This window comes from Manis pentadactyla, chromosome 16, assembly GCF_030020395.1.
Source record: "Manis pentadactyla isolate mManPen7 chromosome 16, mManPen7.hap1, whole genome shotgun sequence".
NCBI classification, from domain to species: Eukaryota; Metazoa; Chordata; class Mammalia; order Pholidota; family Manidae; genus Manis; species Manis pentadactyla.
The window spans coordinates 43,416,409-43,431,312 of record NC_080034.1 but is presented as its reverse complement, the minus strand read 5'-3'; the positions used below and the strand labels follow the sequence as shown (position 1 = coordinate 43,431,312).

Sequence of the window (14,904 nt, the reverse complement as noted above, 5' to 3'; positions counted from 1 at the left end):
CGTAGCTAAGAATAGCAGTACAGTGGACTTGAAGTGGTGATGAGACATTCAAGCATGCACTGGAATTTAAACAGTAAGGAGATCAAGGTCATGGATAAAGATCTGGATGGCATCTGGACTTAGGGACACTACAGGGCCTGCATAAGTTTAACCATGAAGTGGTAGAGAAAGCTGATCTGGCCTGTCTGCTTTTCAAGTCCTGGTAGCTTCACCTCATTGTGCTAGGAGTGAGTAGAGCTCCTTTTATGGGTAGTCAGGGCTGAAAGGGAAACCCAGGAGCCAGCAAAGAGAATTTCAAGGAAGGCACTGCCTCTGGTTTGACTTTTCAAAGTTGTCAGTTTGGATTTGGGCTGAGAAAACATCACTAGGATGCGAGTTTAGGATTTAGTTGGAGACTTTTGAAAGAGTGGCTTAAGATGTCCAACACTGTTCTAGGCACTGGAAGGTATGCACAGATAGGAAGACAGAGTACTATCTCTGATGGAGCTAAGCATGAGCTAAAGTCAGGGAGTTGGCAAAAATTAAATGGTAATGCACTAGGCAGTGGTTCAGTTAAGGGAGAGATGCATATAGACTTTAAGCCCCTCTGACATCTGTGCAAATCAGAATGGGCCCCTTCACTTTCTGGGGGTCAGTGCTGCTCCGCGCCAAGGTCCACGACTTAGTAAGCTGGCTGCGGGCTGGGTTTCAGCCCCTACTCATCCACTCAGCTGGTTGCTCTTACGCAGTGAACAACCTGCCCAAATGTAAATGGAAGCCCTGGAACAATGAAGAATGTGTAGTTAGGAAGGTTTCATGCAGGAAACTGGGTCATGAGCTGGGCTGAAACTGATGTAAAGAGTTTACAGCACCTGCAAAGAAGAGGTAGGAGACCTTCTCTGCTGATGTCAAATAAGAGACAGGAAAGAAGTGATGAAGGAGAAGGAAAAGATGCAGATCACCTGACTCTTGGCTCCAATAAAAAATGGGCAAAATGAGGTAAGCTCACCCATTGAAAAAAATTATAAAACACTTGCTACATGCAAGGAGCTATACTAAATAGGCTGTGAGGCAGGGGAATAATAATAACCCCTAACACTTGTGTGTGTCAGTTAGTTGTTTAGGAAGCACATCCCAGCTTTTGATCCACTTTCCTGAGAAGATTGTGGCTGTCTCAGAACATGCAGTTCCAAATCTCTAGAAATAGAAACATAATCCAGATCTTTTGACTAGTCCAGAATCCTTTTCATTCTAGCCACTGATTCTTTATCTTCTTAAACATCTTTTAAGTAAATGTTTAAATAGATGATATACTTATTTGGTTCCAAATTAAAAAGGTACAGTGGAACATAAGGGAAAGTCTCCCACCCACCCTTGTTCTCTAACCATTCAGACACCTACTTTCAGCATCGTTTTGATTTGCACTTCCTTCTTGTGAGTGAGATTGAGCATCTTTTCATAAGTGTTAGAGACATTTTGTATTTTTTTTCTATGATGGTTCTGTTCATTTCCTCTACTCACTTTTCTACTTGGTAGTTCATTCCTTTTTTTTTTTTTTGTAAGAGCTTTCTACGTATTAGGGAAATTAGCCCTTTGATTTTGATGATAGTTGTAAATGTGTTTTCTTTTCGCATTTTCATTTGGTCATCCATCTCTTGGCATTGCTTTTGTAGTTTCTTTTTTCATACAGATCTTTATAAATGTTGTTGAATTTATCTGTCTTTCCTTGTATGATGTTTACAGTTGAATCATCCTTAAACTAGTGTTAACTTAAATACAGTGGATCCCCGCCTTCAAGTTTCTCAATTAACCAGCAGGGAAATCAAGAAAAATATGTAAATAACTCTAGTCAGTACTCTTCTTCTGTCTATCTAGAATCCAGTTGTCTGCCCATTTGTCCATTCACCCATCCATTTTCAAGACTTTACCAAACTCTTTCTAAAAGACAACACTTCGTGGTGTTGAAGCATATGGGCTAGGGTGACAGACATCCAGATCTGGACCCTGGCTCTGTTTATCCTCCTGTGGCCTTGGACAGGTTACTTAATCTCTCTACATTTTTGTTCCTCAAATTGTCTCATGAGCTATAACAGAAATGTGGAATGTGGAGAGGTCAAGGATTAGAGACTGAAGAACAGACATGGTAGTGTGTGACTAGCAACAGAGAGAGCTGTAAGATGAGCCCATGCTTGGTTTGTGACTTCAGACAAGATCCAGAGAATGGGCATTTGGGTAGGTGGCAAAAATAAAGGTCATTGGCTGTGAGCAAATCAAGGAGCCTAAGGGCCTCAGTGTTAGATGTCATCTACACAGTCCTGGAAATCACCTAGGATCATGGCAGGACATGGGAAAAGCCTGTGGGCCTCATGCACAAATATCCTCAGTGAATTAAGAAAGGTGGCAGCCAGGGAATGTGGATAAAAGGTCCCTTTATCTAGCTCTGGACATCATGCTTGGGGGTGGGGTGGGGTGGGGTGGGGTGGTGTATGGGGTCAGGAAGACGCCTACCTGACCTGTGACCCTGAGATTTGAGGAGCTGTCTCCTTTGAGAGGAAAGCCACAGAACCGTGACTTTGGGGAATGTGACACGTTGGTAGCAACCCCACACAGCAGCCAAGTGGGCTGAGGAAGGAGATGCAGAGTGAGGCTTTAACAAGAATCTCCGACCTTTTAAAGTCTTGCCTGGCAGCCCTTATTAGCAGGGCCCCTGTGGGCTCTGCCAGTGTCGGTGCTGAGACAAGCCTGACTGGAGGAAAACTGGAAGACAGTGGGGTTGACAGTTGACATTCCAGTGTCATGAACAGATGCCACGGCTCTGTGACACCTGAATCCCAAGGTACCATAAGCTGTGGTTCTGGGAGGGCTTCATTCTGTGAGTTGACTCTCAGTTTGTGTCATATTTACATAGAAAGTGCCAACACTTTCTTCCTTCTCTTGCACAAACAGGCCACACCTTGCACCAACCAAAGTCCACCTCATCTTTCAGCTGCCCTAGGTCAGTCACTCAGCCACAGGAGTTTCATTTTCCAAGAAATTCAGTGTTTCTAGGAGAGGATGGACCTCTTCATCTCTCCCCTGATGTTACTGAGACGTGAGCATTTATAACTAGTACAGTTTAAAAAGAACCGTTCACCTGCTGACCATCTCTCCAGATCTGGAGCCTGAGAGAGTTGTAGCAGAAGAAACTGAGGTAGGATATTAAGAGAACTTTCAGGGAGGAGGACTAGGGAAGAGGCTTGGGGATGAGGGACTGAGAGTGGCTGCACTGTGCTTAAGGGAAGTAGTGGTGGGGACTACTTCCTTCTTTGGGTTGTCTTTGGCAATGATTTGAAAGGAGGGGAAAGCTGCCTTGGAACATTCCACAGGTCTCTGGTCTGCCCTATGTCCTGTTCTCTTTCTCTTTCTCTTTTACTGTGGAATTGTTTAACCCTAGGAAGTATGCTGACTGTGATTTGTAGGTCACAGAGATGCTGATGCAAGTAGTTGGTGGTGGTAGTTAATAGCAGGAGCCAATTCCTCAAGGGTCACCATGAACCTTCTAGGATCCCAGTGTGGGAGAGGACACTCCAAACTCCCTCCAAATTCTCTCAACTGAGGGGACATCAAAGAAGACTTTACGTTTTTAAGTTTGTGATGCTCTAGTTTCTGGCCTGACACTCTGGCCTTTTAATTTTGAGCTGTAAAAATATTCACAGAAAGTTCTAGAGAGGAAAATAAAGTTGGTTTTTGAATCACCTGCTTCCTCCAGACTAAAGAAAAATAGAGTAATTTCAAGTTAGTAATTACAATGAAACCAGAGGGTGCATATCAAAGCTGACGAGATATTTCTGCAGCTCATGGGGAATTGTGGCTTTTGTGTGGCCCATGCCCCGCTCATGTGATGGAGAACAGCCAGTTGCCTAAAATTGGAGGGTCGAGTCACGTCCTCCAGGCTGCTCCATGTCTGCCTCCTTCCGGCTGGGCCATCTTATCTGGACTGTCTATGTGGCAGGCCCTCAAAGTCCCAGTGGAGAAGGAGGCCCTATAGACAGGAGGCTGGCAGTGTGTGGTAAAGCCATGGTCCCTTTGCGGGAGGACAGCCGGGAAGAGGGCGTCTGCCCCATCTGCCAGGAGCATCTGAAGGAGGCAGTGAGCACCGACTGCGGACACCTCTTCTGTCAAGTGTGCCTGGCGCAGCATGTGGAGAAGTCCCATGCCTCTGGAGTCCTCTGCTGTCCCCTCTGCCGGAAGCCCTGTTCCGAGGGGGTGCTGGGGGCAGGCTATGTCTGCCACAGCCACCAGAAGAAGGTGTGCTGGTTCTGTGAGGAGAGCAGACTTCTTCTCTGTATGGAATGCCTGGTGTCCCCTGAACACAAGTCTCACTGTGAGCTGGCCATTGAAAATGCCATCAGCCACTATAAGGTAAGGCCAAGTCACCACTTCCTGGAGTTACTCCCTCCCACCCCCTGTCCACCATGCTTGGCATGTCACAGAGGCTCAGTAGCTGTCGCTTTTCTTTGTTTCTTCTGTTTCATCTTATTTTGGATCCTTGTCTTTGCTTTTCTGCGTTTATTTTGTTATTGATGTTCAAGTGTCTACGCATTAATAAGAGTCTAAGAGGGGATACTGTCACTGTCATGGCAGATTCCCAGGAAGCCTGAGCACCCTCACTTTGCTCATCTGTGCAATGAAGGAGTTAGACTAGATAATGCAAAACAAGCTTTCCGTACCAAAGTTCCCCTGGTTCACAGCACTAGGAATTTGGCTAGAAATATAATCAGATGTTACATATGCTAATAATTATCCTGAAAATATGTTGAAATATGGAAGGTAATACACAATTCTCTCTTTTTCCTCCCTCTTCCTTTGTCTTACTTCCCTTCCCTCCTTTCTATAATGGTTATTTTATCCTTGTCTTTTATATTATTTTTATATTAATATATTATCTACATAATAATATAATTTTTATAATATTAATTTTTATCATAACAGTTAAATGCTCTTGGTAACACATTCAGACATACTGTAAGGTATAAAGTCAAAATTAAAATCTTTCTTCCTGTTTTCCTCCATTCTCAGACCCCAGAGGTAACCATTGTTAGATTTCTGTCTATCATCCTTCCAGAAAATTTTGGGTGTGTATGAATATATTCTTTTACACACACACACACACACACACACACACACACACACACACACACACACACACAAGGATTATCTCTCTATTTTTTCTGTAGCCCATTTTTATCAACTAAAAATCTATCTTGGACATTTTCCTAACTGTACATACAGATCTTATGAATTCTTTTCAACACTGCTTGGTATTCAGTTCTATGAATGTACCATAAATTGGCAGACATTGGTCTATTTCCAGGTGGTTGTTTTGTTTTGAGATCACGTGGAATGTTGCAATGAATATCTTTTCATATATATTTTGGAGGAGTTAGAATATCCAGATGTATTTTAATGAAAGAGTAAGGCAACTTTCAAGTTATGGTCAATTTTTCCTATCACTATTTACTGACTAATCCACAGTTCCCCCATTGATTTGAATGCCAACTCCATAATAAGCCAGGTATGCATATAAGCTTGCCTGTTTTTTTTACTCTATGCTCTTCTATTCTTTCTATTCCTGCCTGTGTGACAAACCATTTTAAACACTGTGTCTTTACAATATGTCTTAATGTCAGGTAGACCTTAGAACCCTCATAATAGTCTTATTTTTCAGAATGTTTGTGTATATTCATATAGGTTTATCTTGCCAATTAGCTTTAGCATTATTTTTATTCACCTGTTCCCAATCCAGTTAGTATTTGATTTGATGGAAAATTGACATATTTTCATCATGTTGTTTTTCTAACCAGTAATGAATTTCCAAAGTCTTCTTTCAGATACTTGACTTTCAAGAACATGTTATGATACAGGATGAGAAAATGGGGAGTCCAGATTGAAGGTGACCATGGGAAGGTAGGGGAGTAACTCAGAAAGTCTTAAGAGCAAAGAGACAGAGTTCTCTGGGTCTAACATCATTCCTTCCAGGGGCAGTGCCCACAGGAGACAAAGTGGGAGGGCGGGAGTCAGGGGTGTGAGCCAGACAGTAGATGGGAAAATCAATTCTATTCACTCTATTCACTCACTCATTCAGGTCTATGCTTTGAGTAGGATGTCTTGCTAGACATTGTAGAATACAAAGATGATTCATAATCCTTGTCCTCAAGTCTACCTTTAACCTAAAATAAATAAATAACAATATGTGTTCATGTAAGAAAGACTGAAATCCCTGCAGTATGTTAGGAACTATAGTACGTGCTACAACAGTGTTGATGAACCAAACAGATGCCATCCCTTCCGCCACAGAGTCTGCAGTTTAGTGAGAGAGACAGACAAGAAATCAAACAGACTAAAGGGGGTCTGAGAAAAAGAACTGTGGGTGACCCAGGTTAGTGTGGCCAGTGGGGGTCCTGTGGAGGAGATGACACTGAAGCTGAGACCTAGAAAAGAGAGCCAACCAATGTGAAGAAAGGGTGGAAGGGGAGCCCTGCAGAGGCCCAGGTGTGGATGAGTCTTATTATACTTAAGAATGTATAATTAAAATTGGAATTGACAGGACATGCTGATAGAAGTGAGTGAGGGAATGAAAGGAGTCAAAGATGACATCATCAGTTTCTGATTTGAGAAACTGGATGGACAATGGAAAGATAAGAACTGGGGAGAACAGGTCTGAACAAGACATTGTTTCGTTTAGGACAAGTTGAGTCCAAGTTGAAACACATCAACGTAGGACCTTTGATACACAGTTGGATATGAAATCTGGATCTCCAAAGATAGTCTGGGGTAGTATTCACAGAACCTAGAGCAGGGATCCATTAGGATAAAGGTACTATTTAAATCCAGTGCCCTATCCTCCAGAGAGAAATTCCAGGGCAAAGTCCTGAGAAAAGCCATCGTTTAGGTGTGAGGCTGAGGAGGATCCTACAAAGAAGAGTCAGGATGAGCCACTAGCAAGACAGGAGGAGAAAAGGGGGCAGAGTTCCAGATCCTACGGGGAGACCATGTTCAGAGGAGACAGTAGAATGCGTAGGATGACACTGAGCTGAGACGGGTGTGGAGCGGTGAAAGCAGGGCTGTTCCTCCTTTGGGACCATCGGGAACGAAGGTGTCTTGGCGCATTGGGAGTTTTGCAGTTTGCGAGATGGCTTGAGTGTTCTGCAAAGAATATCAGCACTGTGGGTAGAGGTAGGGATGTGAAAGGTCTGAAAAGAGAGAAGGAGTGGTATAGTCTGGGCAGATGAACTCATGAGAGAAATTGAGCAGGACTGGTGAGCTGTAGGGAGCACCAAGTTGAGTTTTGAAACTAGAGAATTCATGTGTTTCATGAAGCCTAGGACACCCAAGGAAAAGAGTGGTAAGGGGATGATAAGTTTGATTTTCCATTTTGATTTTGAGCTGCTAGTGGGGCAGTAGGAGATACTTAGCTCTTAGCTGGAAATATGGGATTGACTGGAAAAAAAGCTGGTTTGGAAATTGTGATAAGATCTGAAGGCTCCAGAATGGAAAATTAAGTACACAGTTTGAAGACAGAGAAAGGTTAAGGACACAATCTCCAGAAGGCTTCCTTTTACAGGAAAAAGGAAGAAGCAAAGGATCAGTTTGTGGAGGTGTGAAGTCAAGGAAGAATGGAGGGGTGAGGAGGGGAGAGTGGGCTGTGCCATGAGGGGAGAGTCACATCAAGGAAGAGGGGTCCCAGAAGCTAGCGCCTCTGGGTTTCAGGAGTGCAGATTAGTGGTGACCTCGGAGAGAGAAGTTTATAAGAGTGATGAGAAACGAAGCAGATGGCTGAGGAGGGAAGGGCCGTCAGGACGTGAAGACAGCAGGAAGTTCAGCTGTGAGGATGGAGAAAAGAGAGATTGTTGGGGGTAGCAAGGCGAAGTCCGCTTGCTTGAGCTTTGAGACTAGAAGTTCTGTTCTCACCCAAACAGTTCCTCACCCTAACCCAGCCCCCACCTTCACCATAGAGATCCATGAGTGAAATCCACGATGTCATTTACGACCTTCCTCTCCTCCTTTGAGTGTTTTATTCCGTTTCTGCTGGGAAATGCCTGCAGGTAACACCCAGTGACCGGACAAGTTTTTAATAACTTCCTAGTGACATCATTATCCCCTCTGTTTACTTGAAGCTTTTCGTTTACATGAATGACCTTGTTAACTCTCGCCCACAGTTCCTTGACCCTGATTTTATCCACAGAATCTCAGGGCCAGAAAGAACTTGCAAAGTCATCTTCTCCAACCCCAGCTTCTACCTGTGCATCTTCAGGCATGTGGGTCTCTGGTTTCCAGAAGCAATATGTTTTAAGTGTTTATGAGAGGGAACGAGCAAAAATGATAAAAAGCAAAAATATTCCCGATAAAGAGCCAACAGCAAAATCTCTTAGAGAAATTTTTTTGACCTGAGGTGGGAAGGAATTTAGTTCATGAAGCACACTGTTCAGAGTTAACAGCATAGCTTTATCGTTTGTCCACAAATCCCTCGTTTTACTTGTTTACCCTTTAATCACCACTCCTCCCCTTGCATGGGCAACATTTAAAGTGTATTTTTATTTACAGATGGCTCTGTAAAGCATGCGTGCTTGTGTGTTGAATTGACAAAATTGTATTCTAGGCCTCATTCTATTTCTTGTTTTTCTACTATACCATTTTTTAAAGATCAGTCCATGTTTTGTGTGTCATACAGTCCACCATTTCTGACAGCTGTGGAGTGTTCCGTAGCTAGCACCTGCTGCATTTGACTCATCTATTTGCCCAGGAACAGACTTTACATGACTCCAACTCTGTGGTACCACACACGATGCTGTTAAGCGAGCATGTGCTGTTTGAAGCTAAGTGAGGGATTCTCTAGGATGTTTACGCTGAAACAGGAACACTGGATCATAGAGGAGAGCATACTTAGGTGGCCTGGACCCTCACCAGAGGGGCTGCATCAGTGCACACATCACCACTGCAGTGTGGTCCTTACATCCCCATTCGTCCACTCACTCCCAGGTGTCACCCACTTGTCTAGTTTTTCTTAGTCTGATGGGAGTTCAACTCTATTTTGTTGTGTTAATTTCCATTTCTCTAATTGATGAGTTTGGACATCGGTTCATATGCATGTTACCTTTTTGTAGGCCCTCTTTTGTAAATTATTCATTCATGTTTTTTGCAAATTTTTGCCTTTGGTTCCTGTCTTCCTACTGATTCATGGGCTTTCCTCTTATATTCTACATTTTAAGTTTCTCCTTGATTTTAGACATTGCAGAAATCATTTCCTAATCTGTCATTTCTCTGGTAGTTGTGTCCATAGTGGTGTCATTGCACAGAGATAGTTAATGTTGATGTGATCAAATTAAATAATTTCCACATGGTTTGTGCTTTTAGGGGTTTAAGACATCTTTTCCTACCCACAGATCACAATTTGTCTTCTAACATTATTTCCTGTTAACTTTACAGTTTTATCTCTCACACTTAGGTGTTTATCCATCTCCCTCACATGTGGTGCTAGGTAAGGATCCCGCTTTACTTTTCTATAGTACGCAAAGCCACTTTCTCAACAGTCTTCTAAAGATTCTGTCCCTTCTCACTGATTTATGTCCTACTTTTTCCTTTTAAATTCCTTTGTAAACATGGCTCTGTCCCTGAGCTCTCTCTCCTCTCATTTTCTGTTTGTTCTTGCACAAGTACCATACTGTCTTATTACCATGGCTTTGTATTATGGGGTAGGGCTTATACATTTCATAACTTACCTAGCAAGAGTTTACAATAAGAATGTTCCCAGGGTCTTTTGTTGACACCACTCCCACCCCCCAGGCTTTTCTTCCTCTGTTGGTATACATACCACCTTTGTTGATTTTTACTTTCCTTACTGTTTATCAAAAACCTTAAAGCAAATCTTGTAGAAACTGAAATCATTCATTATATCCTTAGCTTCAGGGATACTGATTTAAGATTTAGAAAGAGGTCACATGCCTCCCTGGGCCGTGGGTCTGCATCTAATAGAGGGCTCTTGTCCATTGCAGCCAGAATGGCAGAAGAGGCTGTAGGACACCAGTCCTTGAATCTCCTCTAAGTCAATCTCCCTAGACTGGCTTTGCTTGATGTGAAGTGTAGTAAGAATTGCCAGTGACCTTTCAGAGCATACAGCTAGATGTTGGGAGAAAAACACTCTGAAGCCAAGTAGAAAAGGTTCATATAGAAAAGATACTATGTTTATTTTACATAGTTAAAACTTTTAAAAAATTACCCATTGCTTCCCCCACCACTCAATCATTATCCATGAAATAAGCTCTCATATTCCTCACCCCAAGCATGACACTTGAAGGGCTGTCTGTTTTTAGACAGGATTTTACCTTAGTCTCATCCTCAGATAAGGTTCCCCATCATGTGTTCCACTGAGCACCAACCTCTCCTCCAGCTTGACCAGCAAGTGTGTCTGTCCCTCTAGGAACGACTCAACCGCAGGAGCAGGAAGCTCAGAAAGGACATCGAACTTCTGTGGCTCAGGGCTCAGGAGAAGGAGAAATTGCAGGCTGTTCAGGTGGGGTCCTTAGGGCCTTACTCCCTGCTCGGGCGTCTGTCTGTCTCTGGAGCAGTGTGAAGTGGGTGGGAACCCTGGGGGCTGGAAACCTAGGTGCTGGGCTTGGCTTTGGGGTTTGCTGGCCGAATGACCTGGGGCAAGTCAATCCTTTGTATTGTCCTGTGGTTTACATTAAATAAAAGTCAGTCCTTCTCCACCTGGTTCATGGGGAGGGTCAAAGACAAGTGGCTCATCAATTGAAAATGACTACGCAAACCATGGGTCACCATCTCTGTCCCTGATGGTCTCCCTTTCTGTCCCTTTTGTTTACTGAGGGGTGAGGTCTCTCCTCACCCTATGACCTGAAGTGGGTTAAAACCAGGCAGTGGGAGGATATAACTGAGCAGGTGGGTGTCTTTGTGCCCATCACATGTGAAATGGCATCTGTGGACACTCACAAGAATGCAAGGTGGGGAGGGGAGGTGTCCCTGAATCTATGACGATATAGCTGCCTCTGCAATGCCTGGGACATGCAGAGGCAACGCCATGATGGGAGAGGGTGGAAGAATCAATATTCTTGCTCAGAATATTCGGAGACTGAAGGGCCAGGAAGGAGCCATCTGACAATGAATCTTAGAGAGTCCCTCTTCTGTAGTTTCAGGAAGACTGTGGGACCCATAAGCTGGCTGCTGAGCTGGAGAGCCAGCACCAAACCAGGAGACAGCTGGATGTCCTCCCTCAGGAGTGGTTGGACCGGCTGAAGGACACACCAGCACAGCTGTCCAGAAGCTTTGACATCTCCAGGGCAATAATGAAGCTCAACAAACTGGTCAGTGATCTGGAGGGAATGGCCAAGGAATTGGACACCAACATGCTGAAGGTGCGTACCCTGAGGCACCTCTGACTGGAGTTCTCCCCAAATAGAAGGCAGCCTACCTGGAGCATCCTGTTGGGAGGTGTAAGAGGGAGAGGCTTCTCTGTGACATGAGGTGGTGGCCTGTCCAAGGCTGCACAATGTGGCTGCAGCTCAGTGGGGTGCACAGGAGTGGTGCTATCCCCTCATATCTCAAGGTGACACTACAGAGGGGCATCAAATAGTAGGCTGGGGAGGAAATTTGGAGGTGACAGGAACCTGAAAAATAACTGGGTGATTCTTACTCTCTTTCTCTCTCTCCTAGGATGCCAGTGACTTACTGAGCAGGTATGAGGCATCCCATTGTCCTCCCAGAGTGCTTACATGTACAGACCCACACAAATAAGACATGCATGCACGTGGGCTTTCTCAAGGTCAAGGAGATCTGCTGCTTCATTAGCTTGTGTTTCTTTGTGCTACATGGCAGTGGAGAGTCAATAGAATATACTAAAGGATTTCTTTGTTTCTAGGAGTGCTCCACAGAAATTAGAGGCTATTTATCCCAAGTTAGAGAAAAGAATCAGCCAGTCACTTCTCCAGCCATCCTCAGCAGGTTGGCCCTGCTCATCCCTGGATCACCTCATCTCAGACTCACCTCAGCCTTCTCACTCTCCTTCCTCCAGCCTGTACAGCCTCTCATTAGGTCCACCCCATATGTCTTCAGGACGGCCATCCTCTGAACATGACCCCCTTTCCTCATCCCAACAGCTGTGACCTGATGTCTGGCTCCCTGACACTTGGACAGTAATTCACAGCCTCTTCCTGAGCCAGGCTTGGGCTTGTGGCTCCCTTGGCAGAGGTCATGATCCAAGACCTCCATTTGGCCTGTGAACTGGCAGTAGCATCCATCTCTCACCTATAAAAAATAGGAGTACCAAGGTACCTGGATAGCATCAGCTCACCAATGGTGAGGCCACCTCTGCATGTGGGCCAGCAGATCTGTTGGAAAGAATATTCCTTCTGAGCTCCTGTAGCCCCTGTTGTCAGTACCACTCTCCTGGCACTTATTCATTATTATTCTTGAGGCAGACAGACTCTAGGGTGGTGCCCTGTGATCCTGCCCTCTCAGTGTTCATGCCCGTGTGTGATCTCCTCTCCTTGAGTTAGAACAGGACATGCAACTTGCTTCTAATCAATGGAATATGGCAAAGGGGATGGTGTCACTTTGGTAACATTGCTTAGGACTCCTCCTTGCTGGCAAACTCACTCTGAGACTCTCCTTTCTGAACTGATAAAGTAAGTAACCCTATGGCAAGGACCAGTGGGAAGCCTCTAAGAGCTGAGAGCAGCCTCCAGCCTTCAGCCAACAAGAAGCAGGGGCCCTCAACAGCTGCAAGAAAATGAATTCTGCCAACAGCCTAAGAAAACTTGGAAGTGGATTTTTCCCCAGTTGATCCTCCAGATGAGAATGAGTCCAGCAGACACTTCAATTGCCGCCTTGTGAGACTCAAAGCAGAGGACTCAGTCAAGCTGTGCCCAAACTCCTGACCACACAACTGTGATATACTAAATGTGTGTTACTTTAAGACACTAAATTTGTGGTAATTTTCACAGAACAGTAGATAATCAATATGTTTATTTGTGCACATGTCTCACTTCTTTGGGTGAGTAAGGATCATACCCTCTGTGTCCCCAGTGTCTAGGACAGTGCCTGGTCATAGTTGGTGTCCACTGAAGTTTATTACGTGGATGCATGAATGAATTAATAGAAAGTATAAGGGCCCTTCCTGATCCTCCATATTTACCAAAGGGAGCCTTTAACCAGTATTTATTGAGCCCTTGCTAAAATGGTCAGTGCCATACTAAGCACTGAGGGGCCTAAAGAGGCCACAAGGAGGGACTGCATCATGGTGCAGAATGAAAACTTAGACTTGAATTCAAGTCCCAGCCCCAATATCAAATACTTGTGCAAGTTACTTAGCCTCTCTGGACTTCAGTACTACCCCCTCTAAAATGAGGATAATTGTACATGTGGCTTGGGGATCATTGAATTACAGGTTATTATATATGCTAGGTGTCTGCTGCAGTGCCTAAGAGGTTGTAAACATTCAAATGAGTTAATTCCATCTTCTTATTCTACTTCTCCATCCAGAAGCTTGTGCCATAGCTATTGTACCAGGACAAACACATATGGAATAACAAGAGAATGTGCAATGGAGTAAATTAAGTGAGGTGGGGAATCAGAGCAGAGACAAGAGTGAGGCTGGGTTGGCTTCATGGGGAAGGGTAGCAGGAGAGAAAGGTGAGAGCATCCAGCTAGGGATAGCTACACGAATGGAAGCATGGAGGTAGAAAAAAGCCACAGCACAGCTGTAAGTGTACAAGGCAACTGACTTAGTTAATCTGGAATATTCAGGAATAGGTAAGCAGAGTGACACAAGACAGGGGCAGCCACCAAATTTTTTTGAGTCAGGAGTAAAGGGAACAAGTGGTGTTTAAGGAAAACCAGCTTCCACTCTTGGTGCAGGATGGATTGGAGATGGGGAGTTGAGGCACTGGGGGAAGAAGAGCCTAGTGTAGGTGTTCAGAAAACGAAGTTATAGTTACTAGGCAGGAAGCTGCAGATCTCAGAGAAACACGAGACCCCAAAACTGAGAACAGGACATTAGCTAATAAAGAACACCCTTGGAGGTGATGGCCAATACTTCCTGCATCCTAGTTGGGGTTAACGTCACATGGAGAATCTGTCCAGAAGTATCCTACCGGGAGTCGGAGGAAACTGAAGAGCCCCAAGGGTTTCTCTCCATTGGAGAGTCAGTTATCCTGCAGGCGCTGCCAGGCCCTGTGTTCTCTTCTGACATGACTACAGATGACTGGGCTGGGGTGGGCATCAGACCAGCAGATGGCTGGCCAGTCAAGACTATAAGGTGGCCTGCCAAGAAAGACCTTGTCAAAAAAGGGCAATGATAATGAAATGAACATTTTGTAAATCCAAACTGGATCTATGATGATTGCATCATTAGTTGGTGGGAAGAGCAGCAGCAGAGGGAAACAGAGCTGGCATGTGGCCGCTTACCAGGGCAGGTGTCCATGACCTGTGTTGCTGCATGGCCACAGGATAATCCAGTCTCTAAACTTCCATGGATCTCAATTCCCCTTCCTACCAGTCCTTGGTCACACAGAGGCAGCATTACATAATGGTCATGGGCACAGACTCAGGAGCAAAGTAGGTGAACTCAGATGTGCCATTACTCTCTAGTGTGTGATGGGTGTTACTGCTGTGCCCTTTGCTATCTGTGTATGGGATCAGTTACTCAACCTCCACATGTCTCGGATTTCTCATGTATAAAATGGGGCTACTAATGATAGTACCTACCTTATAGGGTGTTGTGGGATTCACATATAAAATACTTAATACAGAGAATGGCCAAAATGAGCTCTACATGTATTTGTTATTATTATTAGGATTTAAAACAACCTCCATTTCTTCCTTTGGGACCTGGTTGTGTCCTGCCACCGTTCCCACCACACCAGCCAAAGCTTC

General features: G+C 44.5%; 1 protein-coding gene across 1 annotated transcript; it reads left to right on the top strand.

Annotated features, from left to right (window-relative positions):
• Positions 1 to 827: 827 nt before the first annotated feature.
• On the top strand, positions 828 to 12,990 carry TRIM40 (tripartite motif containing 40). The gene is given in 7 exon segments (XM_036908657.2): positions 828 to 978; positions 2,926 to 4,380; positions 10,436 to 10,528; positions 11,163 to 11,387; positions 11,686 to 11,708; positions 11,891 to 12,122; positions 12,124 to 12,990. Coding segments are annotated over 6 exon segments (1,080 nt in total). The 5' UTR covers positions 828 to 978; positions 2,926 to 3,918; the 3' UTR covers positions 12,169 to 12,990.
• The last annotated feature ends 1,914 nt before the right edge of the window (positions 12,991 to 14,904 follow it).